Source organism: Trachurus trachurus (assembly GCF_905171665.1).
Source record: "Trachurus trachurus genome assembly, chromosome: 10".
Classification (NCBI taxonomy): domain Eukaryota; kingdom Metazoa; phylum Chordata; class Actinopteri; order Carangiformes; family Carangidae; genus Trachurus; species Trachurus trachurus.
Window position 1 is genome coordinate 21,235,941 of NC_139894.1, and position 18,443 is coordinate 21,254,383.

At 41.3% G+C, this 18,443-nt stretch overlaps 1 protein-coding gene and 1 long non-coding RNA gene across 2 annotated transcripts; one reads left to right on the top strand and one right to left on the bottom strand.

Moving 5' to 3' along the window:
* Positions 1-820: 820 nt before the first annotated feature.
* Positions 821-13,348, top strand: reep2 (receptor accessory protein 2). The gene is made up of 8 exons (XM_083981016.1): positions 821-972; positions 3,110-3,182; positions 5,133-5,209; positions 5,541-5,661; positions 5,787-5,900; positions 7,367-7,547; positions 9,495-9,658; positions 11,244-13,348. Exons 1-8 carry the CDS (start codon positions 941-943, stop codon positions 11,313-11,315), a joined length of 834 nt encoding a protein of 277 aa, XP_083837142.1. The 5' UTR covers positions 821-940; the 3' UTR covers positions 11,316-13,348.
* A 319-nt stretch (positions 13,349-13,667) lies between these two features.
* On the bottom strand, positions 13,668-16,519 carry LOC310993067. Its single transcript, XR_014595724.1, has 4 exons — positions 16,356-16,519; positions 15,369-15,475; positions 15,025-15,129; positions 13,668-14,733 (listed from the first exon to the last, which is right to left on the bottom strand). It is a non-coding gene; the product is annotated as an uncharacterized lncRNA (long non-coding RNA).
* Between the last annotated feature and the right edge of the window lie 1,924 nt (positions 16,520-18,443).

Consider the following 18,443-nt stretch of genomic DNA (forward strand, 5'->3'; position numbering starts at 1 on the left):
ATCAGTTTACCAAATACATGTTTCAGCCACAGTCTGGGTGTATATTAAAGGGCTTGTCGGGTTAAATATTGAACAGTTAAATATTGAATTCCCCTCTGAAACTCTTTTTTTTTAAATTTTTTTTTAGATGTCACAAAATTGTGTCTTTTCACAGTCTTTTGGTGGAAAATATTAATGTTTATCTCAACAAAGGCTGCCTTGGTCATCTACTGGAGTTGTTTTTTATTTTATAAATGTCTCTCAAAAATCCCAATAAAAACCAGCCTAAGTACTAGTTTCCATTAGCTGTGAATGTAAAATGCGTTAAAATCTATATTTAATAATAACTATGTTTTATTGATGCCACGTGCTTTCATGCCTGTCCTGTGTGGCCTTGCTTTCTCTGCTTCATGTCTGAATTAGTAAGTGGATCACAGAAATGGGGCAGGAAGCCTTGGCTGTCTAACTGTATGTGCTGGTGTTTTACATCACAAACACGAACTACACTATGCTGATTATTAATAACCACTACATAATCACCCCTCCATAGTTGTCACTGATGGTCGTTATTCCCACTGACTGAATTGAGCCTACTGCATCATGTGTGTGCGGATGGAGGCAGAAGCGAGGTGCACCGTGTGTCTGACACATTTAACAACGTGACCGTGGCGCTTTAAGACCCAGTCCTCCCAGCAGCAGCAGCAGCAGCAGCAGTGGTGGAAATCCGGAGCAGCTCGTAGGAGCCACAGACTGCAGCAGCAGCAGCACATCCTCTCTCTGCTGCTGTCAGCCGAGCACCTGACAGCGGAGCGGCGCGGCAGCACCGGCCCAGCCTCCCGCTTCACATCACAACAAACCCGCGTCCTGGGGAAGGGGAATGGGGGGCCACCTAGCCCGCTAGCTAACCTAACCGACTACATTTCCTTAGAAGCGGAAGGCGCACGGTCGTCGGCCCGTCAAGATGGTATCCTGGATTATTTCGAGGATAGTTGTGTGAGTACGGGGCTGGGCTGCATCATCTGTTGTCGTGTCTGACCGACCGACCGACCGACCGACCGACAGGCTGAGCGAGCGAGCGGCTCCATTCATCATCTGTCTGATGCTGGACGCTGCGCCGCCGAGCCAACTAGCTTGACTTGGCTCCGTTTATAGTCACATTTGGGCCAATACAGAAAAACATTAAGGATAATATGTTTATTTTACACCTAAATGTATTAATACAACTGTGTTTTTCTAATTACCACAATGATGCAGTAACAATCTGCATCCAGCGCTTGTTGCTAGCTGTCGATAGCTAACGTATGCTGGCTAGTTACCATAGCCACCTGACAGATACCGTGTTGGCAGGGAAACGAGCTGTTCGCCGTGAAACAAGCGACACCTGCTTAATATGCCAGCCCCGCTTCAGACAGGCCACAGACTCTAACCAGCCTGCCATGGTGGGGTTTTTATTTTGTATAAACGCCCCAGTTTGACTTTGTGTGGCGACTGAGCATCCCAGCACCATCTGGAAACATGAGTTGGTAAAAACGTGATGGCAGCAGCCCAGTCTGGGATGTGTATGTCCGTCCATCCATCCATCCATCCATCCATCCACCCACCCAATCACGGCCAGGCCCATGTCCAGGACCTGGTCTGTTAATGTGGATGACTATTATGTTTCTAACATTACATGTAGGGGAGACTTCACAGGGAGAGATGCTCTGCTGTGTTATTCAGACAAAGCAGCATCAGCAGTCCAGGCCTCGGCTTCCACCTGTACAACACCACATTTCCCGGCAGTGTGGATGACTCGACTAAAGCCAGCAGCTGTCATCATCCTCCTGCCTGATCCCATGTGTGTCACTTTTTACACTGTGCTGCATCAATATTGCTGTCAAAGCGACAGAAGATGGGACATTGTGTCGTCTGATCGCTGGATGTGCCTTTCTGTCACAGCTGCTGTCTGTTTCATGTGGAAACAGCGGCGTCGAAGGCCCACATGTAAAAATGTCACTGTTGTTTCATTCCTATAAATATTACCCCTCGCCTGGATTACATAAGTCGAGGATAACATTGGCAAACTGTTACTTTCAGTGGCTTCCAGCTGGCTTTCCCGCTTCACTGCACCTCAGGTAGTCATGTGTCTATTGGGAGGCAAACAGTGTGACTGGATGTGCATCATAATGGCTGCTGCACATCTGACACGAGATCAGTCGTTTCTCACCCTTTGTATTCTGCGCTAAATGCCCAGCTGCCTCTTTTTGTGTGTTGTATCACAGCTAAAAAAAAAAAGACTCGTCCTAACCAGAAAACTGAGCAGATGGGAAAAGGCAGGAGTCTCAGTGGACATGTTGATGTCCTCAAACCCCAAAAAACCAAAGAAGTGAACCTGATATGGGAACACAAAGAGGTGAAGGGCGTCCGTTGAGGGACGTGTGCACTGGGCTAGAGGCCTGCTACCGGTCGCCTCGTCTCACTGTACAGAGCTGATAGGCGAGGAACTCGTGACCGAACAGCTCAGACAGACACACACCGGGACAGAGGACCTACTTAACTGCTGAGGAAAAACAGTTGAGCAGTTAAGGCTGCCAACAGCTGGGAGCTAAAGTCTCTAACTGGGAGACTTCAGTCCTCAGGTCATGTTCAGTTAGTTTGGTTTGGTGGTGGCCGGTGCACTCTCTGAACTGTGCTGTCCCCTCGCAGAGCATTTGGCATCCTGTCACATCAGCACAAATCACCACTGTGGCACAGGATGCAACCAAATGCACATCAAAAACACCACAGCCCTGTGTGCACGAGGACGAGCACATGTTGACCCACGCCTGCCGGACTTTTGTGTGTTTTTCCACTTTGTCTCCCTCGCTGCAGTCTTCCTGACTCCGTGGTTATCAGGCCAATGTGTTTTGACAAGCCGCTGCCCATCACCTCTCTACTGTGGCACTGGCATCGCCGTTCAGATTCAAACTTGTGTGAAACACTGACTGTGTTTTTAAGAAAATACAGAAAGCTGATCGTGTTTGCACAAGCTCTGAGCAAACATGGCTAACCTGCTTTTTAAGCAGGAGTGTTTGTAAGGTGTCAGCACCCAGAGGCTGTGTTCCCAAGCTGCTTCCCCCTCCTCTGACCCACCTCTCTCTGCTCTTTCCAGCCTTGCCTTTGGGACACTCTACCCAGCGTACTCCTCATACAAGGCTGTAAAAACGAAGAATGTGAAGGAATATGTGAGTATATCATCACCACTAGTTACTATATCACTTGGACCCTTGTCTGCTCTCTTTAACTTCTGGTGTATTTTGACCCAGACTATACTGTCAGCTAACTTTACACTCATGTTTAAAGTTGTAAATGCCACATTTGAAAAGTAATGTACAAATCCCACTGATAGAATTTTATTTCAGACAAACACTCAACATTGTTTGTTTTTTTTATCAGAGGAGACGGAGTCATCACCTGTTTTTTCATTTATTTTTTCCATGGACCACACTGGCTCTTCTGTTTGTGTGAACACTTGGGGGAGAAACAAACCAAGCATGTTCAAAAGGGGAAAAAAAAGAAAAAAAGATCAGGTCCTCCCAGACACGGTCATAATCTTGGCTGGGATGTTAATTTGGGACACGCCGACCTTTTTGTAATGTGCTCACATAGTATCCACCATAATGACATCAAAACAATATGACATTCGCATATTATGTGTGTCAGGCTCGATTCTTTTACTCTACACGGGCATGACAGCATGTTGACCTTGAAACAAGACAGCAGTGTCAGTGAGTCTGTTCTTTCAGCAGATCATTTTCATCAACTGCATAAAATTATATCAAAGTGCCTCTTCTGATGATTACATAACAGGCATGCTGTTGTGCAGGTTGCACAAACCATCTGGATCATCTAGTGCAACTGTTCCTAGTCTATTCTGATGAAACTGGAAATAGTTTGCCATATAAGGATAAAATTGAAATAAACAATTTTCAAAACAGTAAATCACGTTTCACATTTGAGCAAGTAAAGACGTGTAGCTTTTTTGTGTTAAATGGGTAATGAAATGATCTCGTGGGTGTTTGGGAAGTGACTCACATCCAAAACTTGTGAGCTGTATTAAGCTTTCCAATCCCCTGATATTTAAATGATTCATAGTTCAAATGAACCCTCCCAGATTTTGTCACAGTGTCCTGCAGGTCCTCAAATCTTCCGTCGGCCCGTTGTTGACACTGTAAATCTCAGCACAGTCCACAGTGTTCTTCAGCACATGCTTGAGTTTTAAAACATAAACACTTAAGTTTGAGGTTTGATGCCATTATTTGAAAACATATATATCAACAAATAAAGTGGTAATGAATTCAGTATGGCGTGACCAGTGTTGCCATTGGAAACCAGTGTAGAAAGCTGTCGATTCCCCTTCCCTGTGTGCGGCTGAGAGTCTGTAAACTGAAAGGGGTCCTCCCTGTTTACCTCATCACTGCAAGGGATGAGAGAGACAGAAAGAGGGGATCCAGGAGGAGGAGGAGGAGATAGCAGCACTCTGGCCCTCCGCCTAGATTTGCACTGGAGAACAGTCTCCTCCTGGCAGGTTACCATGGCAACCCCCCGTCCCCCCCTCCTCCTCGCAATGACTGCTCAAGCAGACGGCCACAGAAGGAGCGAATAAGGGAAGGAGGAAGAGAGAGAGGAGGACGCCATTTTTAGAACTGATGTTTTCATTCCCCTTTCGTCTTGTTTTTGCCTCATTTCCAATGAGAGGAATGATTCAGCGTTATGTGTGTTTATACGTGTGTGTGTCTGTGGGCGGTCGATGCCTTTAAACATAACCATGACCATCCAATCATATTACTCTCTAATTCAATAACACGTGATATGTGTTTGATTATATATTTCCATTGGTTCTCAAGCTAATTTGCCTCTCCAGTGGCTGGGGCGCTGCATGTTTAGAAGATGCCCCACATTTCACATTTCCTTTGTCTCCAGAGATTAACCAGCCATGCATACTGATGTGATCTGAAAGGACTGAAGCATATGTTGTATCTTTGCGTTGGCATGTGTGTGTGAAGCCTCTGTTTAGCTCCACATGTCTCAGCACGTGTGCATGGGAAGCTGTGGGCTTTCACGTGCTGTTTCTGTTTTTATGGTCCCACTCCTCACCTGTATGTCTGTGTGTGTGTGTGTCTGTGTGTGCGCAGGTAAAGTGGATGATGTACTGGATAGTATTTGCTTTGTTCACCACAGCAGAGACGGCCACAGACCTGCTCCTATCATGGTGAGTCAGGAGATGCTCATGATTGTGACCCTCATGCCCAACTGAATAAACAGCTTATATAATATCAATAGACGCATTCATGTGTGTGTCTGCTGCTAAATGCTCTTGATGTTTTTACTACAGTTATCTCTAGTTAACTATCTTGTCCTCACTTAAGCATCACCAACTAATAAATTAATAAAACATGCAGCTATTTAACCTTTTCTATTTATCAAATCATGTGTCTTCCCTTGTTTCTCTTTATAACTCTGGTGTTTGCTCTCTCTTCAAAGCTTTTATGTTTCCTTTTTCCTCTTGCTGACGGTTATAATTCTCTTGTTTCCTTGCACAGGTTTCCATTTTACTTTGAGCTTAAGATCGCCTTTGTGATCTGGCTCCTGTCTCCATACACCAAGGGCTCCAGTGTCCTCTATCGCAAGTTTGTCCACCCAACCCTGTCCAACAAAGAGAAGGTAGGAACAGCACTAAACTGGTCTACACAAGTATTTTGATACTTTTTAATTGCCCGCACCACATAGATCTTTGTCCTTATTATTATTTTTCCCTCTTCTCCTTCATCTGTCTTCCTGTGCTGCAGGAGATAGACGAGTACATAGCGCAGGCCAAAGACAGGAGTTATGAGACCATGATGAGGTTTGGAAAGAGGGGTCTCAACCTGGCTGCTAATGCTGCTGTCACTGCAGCCACCAAGGTGAGTTGTGTGCTCTGGTGATGTCTTTCATGATTGGATTACCTGGACACATTCCTTAATGCATAATTGTCATAATGTCTCTATGGTTGCGTTGTCTTCACTGGACAAAAATTGTATCTCAAACCATTTCAGATGCTTAAACTATGTGTCAAATGCTCCTCCACGTTTTATTTCTCTGCACACATGTGATTTTATCAGAGGGAAATATTGACAGCTGCTACTTATTTCCACTCAGCATTAAAGAGGACAACTGATGTGACTGGCAGCTTTTTACTGGGAACACACTTCACAGCTTTATACACACAGCACATCGGTCGACTTGGGTTGTTTTTAAATGTGCGTTAGAAATAAACTTGATTGGTTGAATGAATTTTAAAAACATGGTGCTGTTTGGTGCCTTGTGTCAGTTCTGCATTACGTTCTTTATGTGGTCCTGTCTAAATGTGACTTAAGACTTGATAAGATCCCGATGCATCTTCGAAGATAGCTGTTCACATCCTGTGTGGACCAGACATCAGGACCTCTGATTAACTTTGCATGTTTAAACCAAACAAACAAATCCCATGCCAAATTGTTGATGTCATATTGTGAAGGGCTTGTGCAAAGAGTAAATTTTTGGTGCTGTCAAATCAGTGTTGAGATGGCAAATGGCTGCAGAGACATTTACATCAAAGCTCAGTGGATAGTTTGTTAAAGCAACCTTTTTTAATTAATTAATTGGTGACTCATGTTGACAAAATACTGGTTAATGCTCTTCTTACTATTAACATTCTTCTTCTTCGCCTTCAGCATGTTATATACTCCTGTGCGACTGACTTTCACATAGAGATTTAATATTTGATGCAGAATATTGTTTTCATTAATTGTATAAAAGCAAATATCTTCTGTGCAGTCACTTATTATGTGTTGGTTGTGGCCCTATTTCTGTTATTTCTATGAATTGATTGTTTGATCTGGACTGGACTTCTTTTGTTTCTTGAAGACATTTCGCCTCTCATCCGAACGGCTTCTTCAGTTCAGGCTTTTTCAAAACTAAAGAATTTTAAATGAGAAGCGAAATGTCTTCAAGAACCAAAAGACGCCCAGTTGCCTTCAATATAAACACTTTTTTTATCTGACAAACTTTTAAAAACCCAAATACATACACTTCACACTAATATGAAACAGAAAAGCAACTTTTTTTTTTTTGCTTTACAAAAGAAGAAGACTAAAACAGTTGAATTTCAAAATAGTTGTCACTTAATTTCAACAACTAATCATTTAATGGATTAGTCACCGCAGCTCAGTCAGAATAGCTTTATGGTCATTCAAGTGGTAGAAGCTTGGCATGCTGATTTTCCCCCAGACACAAGAACTGGTTAATGATGATGAAAATGAAGACAAACATCAAAGTTGTGTAGTTCTAAGTGAACTTGTAGTTTTCAGCTTCACAGATCTATCTTGTTTGGTTTTGCTGTGATGCTTAGGGACAGGGCGTGTTGTCAGACAAGCTGCGGAGTTTCAGCATGCAGGACCTGACTCTCATCAATACTGAGGATGATCTGGCTCTGCACACGTCAGACGGCCGCATGAGACGGGAAGCCATGGACGACATGAGCTCGGGGGCCAGCACGCTGCCCCGGGCCAAGAGCACTGCTGCACGACAGAGTAAGGCTGCACAACACACACACACACACACATCCCAACACCGCTTCATTAGCAGCTTCACGTGTAGAAGCACCGTCTCACGCACATCTGCATTCATGTATAAATATATACATACAGTTCATCCTATTGGTTGACTAGAGTCTTCGAGTCCGACACTGGGGACTTGCTTTATTTAACTTTTACCAGAGCAGGACTGGGGCCGGTCGTGCCAAGTGGAGTCATGTGATTTAAAGCACTGCAGGATGGGAGGGAAGAGGCGGAGATGGGGGAGAGATGCAAAGAAGGTCGAGTTGGAGGGGGTGAAAGCATGTGATTTAAGTAGGAGGAGAAGCTTGGAAGGAGGGCTCTTTGTGTGTCACCACACCGCCGGCTGGCTGACGTGTGGGCCTGATGAGCTGTGAACTGAATACAGAGGGAAATGCAGAGAGTGAAACAATGAAGTGACACAGTTTAGATTTATACTGATGTGCTAGTTAAAAAAAACAAAAGATGGACAGAAAAGTCCAACTAAACAACAGAAGAAGTAGTATTTATATACTGGAGAGAGACTTTGACTTAGAATTGCTGTCCCAAATTGTATTTTATCACACTGGCTATAGTGCAACAGAATGGGAACATGAGCAAGTTCATTTGTATTTTCCTCTTTTTTTTCTGTCTCTTATTGTTCTTGTGCAAACACATGACACAAACAGAACCAGCCCGCGGGCACCCTTACATTGCTCCACCAGTCAAATGTGTTGAGCTCAGTTGATCCAGAACTTTCTGACTTGTGTCCTAAAATGTAGAAAAGTCTAGTTGTGACCTATTGTCAGAGCTTTAATTCAGGATGAGTAATTATGTTATCTGTAAGTGATTTGCCCTTTTTCATAGTCTTAAATGTACATTCATTTTAAGCTTCTTAAATCTATGACTATTTCACAAGACAATATGATTAGACTAAACATGGAATATAATGTCGCAGAGTTGTTTTTCTGTCCCTTTAATCCTCTCATGACCTCTCACTGACCCCTTGCAACACTATTAAATTTGAAACTCACCACAGTCAGTGGTTAAAGTTGGATTAGGGCCTGCCAGTCCCAGTCAAAGATTGTTGATTGTTTTGTTTTCCACATAATGGGAGTAAGTGCAGCAGCACCAGAGTCTCTGGGCTTTGCTGACAGCAGCAGACAGACTAAAGCGCTCTCTGCTGCTCACGTAGCGTTTGGTGCGATTACACTGATCAGTTCACCTCAGATGACCCCAGCTGGACTTTTATCACTCTAGATGGTTTTTTTGCACTTTTGTTGACTGTTTTGACTCTGTTTTTGTACAGTGACCTTGAGTGCCATGAAAGGCGCCTTTTTAAAGAGACCCTGAGAAGTTTGTTATAAAAGAGTCTAATTTTAATGTGGATGAATCTACATTACACTTGTTAATGGGTCCATTTTCGATAAATATATTGTTTTGTCTTTATGGTTATTTTGATATTATTATTTACCGGTAGTGGTCGACTCACCCAGCATTTCCGAGTTTCGGTTTCCCGGACGCTGCCCTGCGGGTCATGGGAATAACGCCGCCGGAGGCTCATGGGAAATGTAGTGTGAAAACACTTCGCTTTCCAAAACTCCTCGTAGTCCCTTTAAATAAAATGTATTATTATTCTTATTTTACTCAGGCGCTGTGATGATAACTGGGCAAAAGATTATCCTCTTTAGCGTGACCTCTTATCATACATCTAATTTTAAAACCCGAAACAAGAAGTGAACATTGGGATTCGCCACTGGGTGGTGGGAGAGACCATAACGCTTTTGTCGTAGGAAAAAAAAAAAATAGTGACAGTTCTGTAGCCCCTGTTCTCTCTCTCTCTCTCTGGTGAAACATTTGGCTTTAATCATATTTTTTCCCACCTGCTCTGGACACTAAGTGACTTTCTGATTGAGTGACCACAGATTTCTGTCCAACATGCAGCCCGCTCGTTGGCAGCAGCGTCCCTTGCTGATGAAACGTCATCCCAACACAGCTCTGACCAATCAGACACAAGGACTGAACACTCTGATGAAGATGTTGACAAAGCCCCCAAACGTGGGGCCAGCGTCAAGGCAACCAAGAAACCTGCTGCTGCTAAGACAGAGGTAAGGCCAACAAAGGCACACACCAGCAAGTACCTATATATTTCCATATTATTATAATGTAAACAAACGGTACAATAATGCTTCTACAGCTTAACATTTGCATCACAACACTTGATGTTAATCAATACCTATTTTTTTCCCCTGAATCACCTCTATAGTTTATAATATTTATATAACCATATCAAATCAATTTACAATCAATTGTCATGTATATACTACAAAAAACATTGCAATAGTTTCATACTGTGCATTTTAAAAATCATCTTAAAGCATTTAGAGTTCGTTAAAGGGATAGTTCACCCAAAATTTAAATTTCACTCATTTTCTACTCACCCCTCATGTCGACTAAGGGTTGGGAGAAGTTTCAGACACTGCACTGCCAAATGACGGTAGCGAACGGGTCTCACTTTTCTTTGTCCAAAAAGACACACCAAAAAACATCCAAATACCTCCATAGTGCTCGTCTGTAATGTCCCTCTTGTATTGAAGCCCCGACATGAGAAATTGTTCCGAAAAAAATTAAATAAGTCTATATTTTAAGCTTGTTTGTAGCGGAAGCTCCCAGTAGTTCACTGCTATGCCTGTGTCAGTGCAAATCACGAGATTTGAGGGTGAATAGAAAATGAGTGAAATTAGAATTTTGGGTGAACTATCCCTTTAATATTTGTTCTCCCAGACTTTTTTTTTGTTTTTATTTTATTTTTCAAGGCAACACAGTACCTACTCAGAACCTGCTCGCTCACAGTAATGCCAGCCATGTTTGGGAATTTGACCATCAAGTACAACCTGACATTTTGACCTGATTGTTCTAGAGGAGAAGTCATTAAAGCAGATATCAGCTTCACGGCCGTTTCGGCTAATGCTGCGTTCAAGGCAGGCTTTTGAAACCGTAAGTTACAGCTTCAAGTCACAACTACGACTTGGTAGCGTTCCAGGTAACCCGTAGCTCGTGTTTTACCATCCTGTTGTCTGTGAAAGTTCCCTATAACGGCCACTCGTAACTTCCGACCCGTGAACTCGTACCAGATCGAACTGGTATGACTTCACAGGAAGGAAAAACACAAAGTACGAGTTTCTTTGAACGCACCATGAGTTAGCAGCCCCCGCCCTTGTCAGGCATCAATTGGTCCTCGTGCTACGTCACCACATTCACGCGCATCCCTTGGCTGCACACACAGCCCTTCATGCCGTTCTCTCTCCTCATTGGATAACACTTGTATCCCACAAGGAAAATTTTCTCCTCGGGTTACAGCAGAGCAGAGTGACGGAGAGACTCGTGTTTAGGCTGAAATACTTCATGTAAGTGATTGCTGACGGAAAATAGGACTATTTAGGACTTATATTAACAAAAACATTCCACTGATATCTGCTTTAAATTCACTCTGAAGTTGAAAGTCTCTCACAAATCTAATGCGAGAGGTCACTCTCCTGCACAGCCCAAGTTAATCCTCCCATCCGTCTCTCGTTCTCTTTAATAGTGCACTCTTCTTCACTCTTTCTTCCTCTTTTCCTTCTGTTGTTTAATCAGCTGTGTTAACTACTCTTTACCTCCCCCTCCCTCCCGTCCCTCTCCTCCCTCTGCAAGACCCAAACTAAGACGGTCAAGAAGCCGACAAAGAAAAAGACCACGGCCGCTAACGCAGAGACGCCACCATGACTCCTGCAGTCCTCATCCACCGGTCTGCACTCTCTCTCTCTCCACCCACAGCCTGCCGGCTCTTCTTCCTCTGTTTTTGGTCTCCACACAGACACATATACACCTGTTGTGTGTGTATGTAGACATATACTATATATCAGTCACAGAAATTGCATCACTCTTGCTGGTTAAAGCAAAGTGCAGATTTAGTTTGTAGCCACATGTGGCCATCTCTTTTACATTTACTGAGTTGTTTCAGATTTTGTCTCACTCAGTTTAGATTTAACAGTTGGGATCACTTCCCTCACTTTCTTTTCATTTTATTTTTAATCTGAAAATGGTTAGTTATCTAATCATTAATGCTTCCTCTCTTCCTTTATTTACACTTAAGCATATAGGTCCCCATAATAGTTGATAACAGTCTTGACTGAGACTGTTGATGCATTTCTAGTTAAATATTTCACTCTTTACACAGATTTGGGTCCCCTACTGTATGTGTCCTCTTGACAGGGCCATGATAGTAGAAATCCTCAGCATAACAGGTTCTTGAGGTTTTCTCAAAGAGTAAGAGCAGTTTAAGATGAACTTTAAGCCTGCACTGACCAAAACCAGGCGTCATTTCCACTTTGCCAACTGTCAAGTTTTGCAGATTATTTAGTGAGCGTCCTTTTTTTTTAAAAAAAAACTTTTTTATTTGACCTCTTTGACTGCATTTTAAGCCTCACAGCTTGTGGAAGACTCATATGTTTTTTCCCCACCTTAAGTTTGTATACCTCCGAGTGAATCTGGCTCTGCTACGTTCAGGTCTCACTCACGGCAACTTTCTTCCTCACTGCTATTAATGTGGCTGCCAAGTGCCGGTGGTGGAGTGCGCTGTTTAGTGTTGGCTTCCTCGTCCTTCATCGAGACACCACTCTCTTAGCTTGTATTTATCTGAGGTCATTTATTTATTTATTAATTGTGTTTTATTCAGTTCTGTTGGTTGCGCAATATTGGGAATAAATACGATCCGCTGTGCATAGCCAGGCCTCATGAGGTGACGCTGTAAGTGAGTGACGGTTGCACTCCTCCCCCCTTCAGTGAGTACAGTAGTCACAGATGAGTTGCCAGTGTTTGTGAGGTAACATATCTGCTTTCAGTGACGTCCCTATGTTGTTTGTGTTCAACATTAGAAAAGTCATGGAGTCGCTCTGCACTTTCTCACTAACTTTACGTTGCCTCGCTCTAAAAGCAGGATAAAGCAAAGCAATATGGAAATAATTCAACCAAAACCTACATCAGGAGACTGTCTGAGAACTAGTTTCTCATCCCCCATGCTGTTGTTCCAGATGTGGAGGGGGTGTCAGACCAGGCTGTGGGAGTTTCTAAACACACTGGACTTGACGTTCTGGGATGAGCTCTTCTGGTTACCAGCCTCTATATTGGGCGTGGTTTCTTCTGAGTGCTCTGTAATAAGAAGTTTAAAAGCATGAGACTACTGCTGCACTCGTTACTGCTGTCTGCAGTGTGACACTCGTATCAACCAGTAGGGGGAGACAAACCCCACCTCAACTGTCGGCAAAGTTACTAAACCATATGTAATAAACACAATGTAAATAGTAAACTTAACTGTATATACAGTATGAGCTTGCTTGCCTTATTCATTCTCTGGGCTGACATCTATTTAATTTATTAATCATTTGTGTGCTTTTTTTTTATTTTTTTTTTTTAGTCTTGACAAATCATACGTTCTGAGACCAGAGGAAACTTCTGGTGTTAGAGATGATTTATGTATATTTTTAATTAATATGTTGACTTTTCTTTCTGTGTCTTCACATTAAGAAATTTTAACTCTTCTACATCAAAGTAAGGCATCTAAACTGTATGTTCACATCCTGCTTTGTTCTCTATTCAGACTGATTATAAACTATTCTAGGGCCAAAAGTTCTTAATTTAATGTTTGCACTGAATAAAAAACGAGCTGTCACAACTAGAAGACTTTCTGTCTCATCACGTTACAAATCTGCATTTTTATCTTGTGTCATTTTTGGATATTTATTGTTAATTATTTTCTGTTTAAAATCAGTATTGTATACAGGGATGTTCATTTGTATATTGTTTGTGCCAATTCTCAAAGCTCCATGTCAAAAAGGATAACAGTACGTGTGCTGGGACAATGGTATCTAACATGGTCATGTATCAGAAATAAAGCTAAACTAATAAAGGAAGAGACCTCAGTGCATTATTTCCTGTTGTAGAGTTGAACACTGACAGAAACCACTGATGAAATATTAGTCCGTTCAGTCTTTCCTGCATTGACACTACCCAGTCATTGACGGTTTAACCACAACAACACAGTTGTTGATGATCAGCAAAGCACACACAGACTTTTATTTGTAATTATTTTATTTAAAATTTAGGGCAAGAACAGAGCCAACAACAAAAATATCAAACACAGTGGAGAAGTTTTGACATGATCTTAAACCAAGGCATGGGATGTTGCATCAAAAGACTCTGAGGGATCTGGTGAAAGTTGATCGGACTACTGCTCCCCAAAATAGACTCCAAATTTTCGATAAAACATTTAACTATAGCAGTGTTGCAAACTGCTTTAAAGTGTTTCTTAAAACAGTTTTCTACGCCGTCCTGCCAATTCTGTAATAAATTGTCATATATTTTTTCTTGGCCTTCAAGAAAAGCAATTATTTCCTCTCCTATGACCAGATGTTGTTGAGTGGTCAAAGAGTCATTGCTTTCTATCAGTCTTAAAAGATGGTCCTTTGCGCTTTGAAAATCAGAAAGTGGTCTGTTTTCATCATTATGTAAGGTATGTAACTGCTCTTCTTTGATTTTATTTAAGTTTTCACTCATAATTTTACTGTCAAGTGGGAATGTGATATTAAACTCTTGAAGGTGACCGAGGTCTCTAAGAAGTGGTGATCCATCTCCAATTGGGCCCCAATATTCTGTGAACAAAACGTTGGTAAATATTCCATATTTACGGTGCCATTCATGTGCTAATACTAACAGCATGAACATGCAACCATCAATGTTAATCTTTTTCCCCTTAAGACATGGACTATTGTATGTGTAAATCAAGATAAACTTCACTTTGGGTCCTTTATTTTTTTCATTCTGTTGTAAAAAATTATGAATATCTCGAGCTAATATCTGCTCTACATGGTCATGATGATTTTTTTTTCGATAAACTGGCTTAGGAACATAAAAAACCTTTTCATCACCTTCCAAAAAAATAATGGCTAATCCATGTTGACGTGTGCTTCCATCATGTTTATTACGGTAATGTTTTTGGAAACTCTGCCATTTTTTTTTTTTAATTTGAGGTTTTTCGATCGTATTTATATAATTTAAATTGAATGTCAAAACAGAATGAAAAGGTTTTTTTGTCAGGGTTAGGGGGTTATATAACGAGGCATCCTTCTGCTGATCGTCTTCTTTCCTGAATAGAGAAAGAAGTTGGTAAGTTAAGATCATGTGCTTAACATTTTGCTTTCAGCTGCAAGTCGTAAAAATGACAAACAATAAATGTACTTCATGATGACATAGATTTCTAATAGAGGAGATGGACAAAGCTTTAAATTGTCACCGTCAGTGACAGTCAAAAAAGAGTCAGTCCAACATTATCTGACTGACTATTCATAGGTGTCTGTGTGATGAAATTGTGCTGCAAATTAATGTCAAGTTAGACACAAATATAGTGTCTATGATGTGTATTCTGTTTCATACTTACATTTTGAAGCAAAGCCCCAAAAGGTTAAGATTTGAATTTTGAAAGAAATCAAAGCGGCAAAGTAGTGACATCTCTTGTGGACGTCCAAAGAAGGTTGTGACAAAGCTGGATGGAAATAAAGTTGTCAATGGTTGCTGTGATGATCATGAAGGCTTATTAATTTAACCCTGAACTTGGATGAATTAATAAAACATGTTAACAATCTGGATTATTAATAATGATTACTAAAATTAAATGCACTCTAACTGTTAATTAATTTTAAATCATATAAATCAGTGTTCACTGGAGTTGTAGATTTGCTTAACATCACAAGTTCATGTAATTTAGAAAAAAACATGGTTTACCTTTGGGGTATGAGGAGCTGTAGCTCCTTGGTGATAGACATCTCTTCTTCCTCAGGTGCTTCATATTTAAGTTGTTTGACTCTGTCTGCGGTTTGGTTTATCGCCATCTATTAGAGTGCACACATAAAACTGACTATGAATTATGCTCTAATGAGGAGCCTAAATTAAATTATTACAGATCTCTGTAACAAACATTTCAACAAGTGTGTGTGTCTGTGTGTGCTGCACATGCAGATTAATGATAGACAGAAAACAGTGATACTCTGCCCTACAACGCAAGAAGGGGGTAACTCATTTTTTGTCAAAAATTAGATTTGTCATTTTTGGGACATTAAAGGTCTGCTACATCATGTGGATAAATATCTTGACTCAACATTATCTTATTTGGGATATATGCAGGTGGTTTTCACAGTAACTCCCCAAAACTGCGGTGAACAACAAGAGAACACCGTATGAGTTACCTTTTTCTATCTGTGTATGCACAACACACCCTACTGTACAGCAGGCTACTATCATTTTAGAACCAATGGGAGTTTCCCCTTTCCTGCGTTGTATGGCCATCTTATATTTTGCCTCAATGCACAGACAGAGGTAACTCTGAAACAAGGGTAAAATGTTAAGTTTGAGTTAAATATTTTTACACAGCTAGACTACTACTCGCAAAAGCAAGGATTTAACCAATTTTCAGAATCCAGTTCAATACAGTTGACTGCAAAAATACTTTTTTTTCTCAGAACTGCACTCTGGGGAGTTAACCCTTTCTTCCGTTGTAGGGCAGTACTGCTTTCCAAACCTTCTCAAAAATAGATGTAAATCTGTTCTATATGCCATAGAAGGCTACTTTAAACAAAATATAAACCACATTAAATTCTGTATGGCAAACACCTATTGCTTTATTGCGGTTTTCTGCTCCAAATACCAGGATTTAACAGTTTTACACATTTTAAAAATCAAATAGGATATTGTTTCAAAATGATTGTGACTCACCAGATTCTACCTGAGGTAGTGACCCTCCCCAGCAGGGGTGGGCAGAGCTTAAATATAAGAAAAGACAATATTTGTAAAAAATCCTACTGGCTGATAAGTTTTTACTAAGTCTCTCTCTTTACCAAGGTCTGCCCACCCCTGCTTGGGTAAGTAATTCTTCCTTTGAGATATGTATGTAGCCTATAAGAAGAAGACAAAGACATCAATGGTGATGTGTCCCTGTTTATATCCTGGGTTAGTGGTGGGTGGGGCGTGGAGGCAGGGCATGAAGCGGTGAGTTTAAGTTTTGTTTCCTTTAAATTTGAATTTAAGTTTTGTTTTGACTTCATGACAAAATCGTCAGGGGCAGATTTTAGCTCAGCTGGTAGAGCAGCTGCCCCATGTGTTGAGGCTATAGTCCTCACTGCAGGCGGCCCTGGCTCGAATCCTGCATCGAGTGGCCCTTTCCTGCATGTCACCCACCCCCCTCTCTGCCTGCCCATTTCCTGTCTCTCTCGACTGTGCTTTCAATTAAAGGCCAAAAAGCCCCCACCACCCAAAAAAGAAATATAGAAAAATCCTCACTGAGATTTGTTGCTGCATGCTTTCATTCTTAATATACTATCAAATAACATTGACAAAGACAGACCTACAGAGGTTGTGCTGGAGGGTGATGGGGGAGGCAGGGTGTAGTGAAACCCAGTTTTCTCTTTCTCTTTTCTTCTCCTCTTAGGCTACCCCTTTCATTTCCACGTTAATGGCTGGTTCATATTTTCACCCTTGAACCCTTTTTAAGTTCACTGGAAGATGAATACACACATCTCCACACTACTGAAGAACCTCATGGACTTTTAATGGGACTTCATGTAGGTCATTGAGCTCAATCTTGTATCTTGTTCTTAACTCCAGATGTTGTTCTGACAGTCAGACTAACATTGCCCTATTTAAATCAGTAGAGACTTATCATCAGCTCTATAAGCATGCAATATTATACATCCCTGAATTATTTTGATTATTTTCTCGGTCATTGTTGTAGAGAACCAACACTGGAATAAAGCTAGGGATCAGGAACAATGACCAGCAAGGTGACCATATCTCTCCCTGACTGAGAAGATTCCTCTATTGGTGGAGCATTGTAGTGTGTGAGTGTGTTTGAAGGGGTGTCTGTGTCTCTATATTGTATCATGTTTTGTGTCAGCTTTCTATTATGAACCTGTACTATTTGTGGCAAGGTGAAGAGAGCCCGGGCGGGCTTCGAACCCCAGACTCCCGGGTAATAGTCATGCACGCTAACCATTCGGCCAAAGGGACATCCCCTTGGCCAAGTAGCCAGGGCACATGATCAATTGGTAGCATAGTGACTGTCACATACTGATGACTGAACTCTTGGTTTGTATTTTGTTGTTTATAAGGACCCCCTTGAAAATTAAAATAAAGTCACAGAAATATACATTTCTTACAGTGTAGGCCGACCTCCTGACTGTAGATAAAGCAGTATTTATACTATTATCTTATTTTTATTTAGGCATATTTAGTGTTTTTTGTGGTTTAATATCAATTGAAATATAATTTAAAGTGGGTTGATCTTTAGTTAGGTTGAAATTTCAATTGCTTAAATATTTGTGTTAGTAGAAATACCATTGAGATTCCATTGAGCTTTAGTTAGGAAATCAACATTGTTTCAATATTAATTGAGGGTGCAAACTGATGTAGAATCAACATCAGAGTTCAGTGTTAATTCAATGACTTGCAAGATGTTGATGCAACACTGTTTCAATTACATTTTGCTACAATTACTTCAAAGCTTCATTGAGGTAAAAATGTCCTGCCTAGTTTCTCTTTAAGTAGAACTGTGGAGCAGTTTTGCCCTCTTCTTGGTCAGAGTTAGTTCTCATAAACCCTGGTCTCATGTCTCACTTGATTTTAGCCTGCAGGTTAAGACTTAATTCAGTTTACATATTACATTTAAATGTAAAAGTTTATGTCTTAAGCATGTTTGCCACAGTTTTTCACAATTACCACATTCATTAATGTTTTCAGTGCAGTAAAGCTGAAGATGTCCAAGCAGAGAACAACAAGATGCAGGAGAGAGACTCTGAGCTAAGGAGG

Excerpts from the sequence above, each read along its gene's own strand:
- reep2 (XM_083981016.1), top strand. The coding sequence starts at position 941 with ATGGTATCCTGGATTATTTCGAGGATAGTTGT. Across the intron at positions 973-3,109 it reads ATTATTTCGAGGATAGTTGT|CCTTGCCTTTGGGACACTCT; the intron begins GTGAGTACGGGG and ends TGCTCTTTCCAG. Across the intron at positions 7,548-9,494 it reads GAGCACTGCTGCACGACAGA|CCCGCTCGTTGGCAGCAGCG; the intron begins GTAAGGCTGCAC and ends TCCAACATGCAG.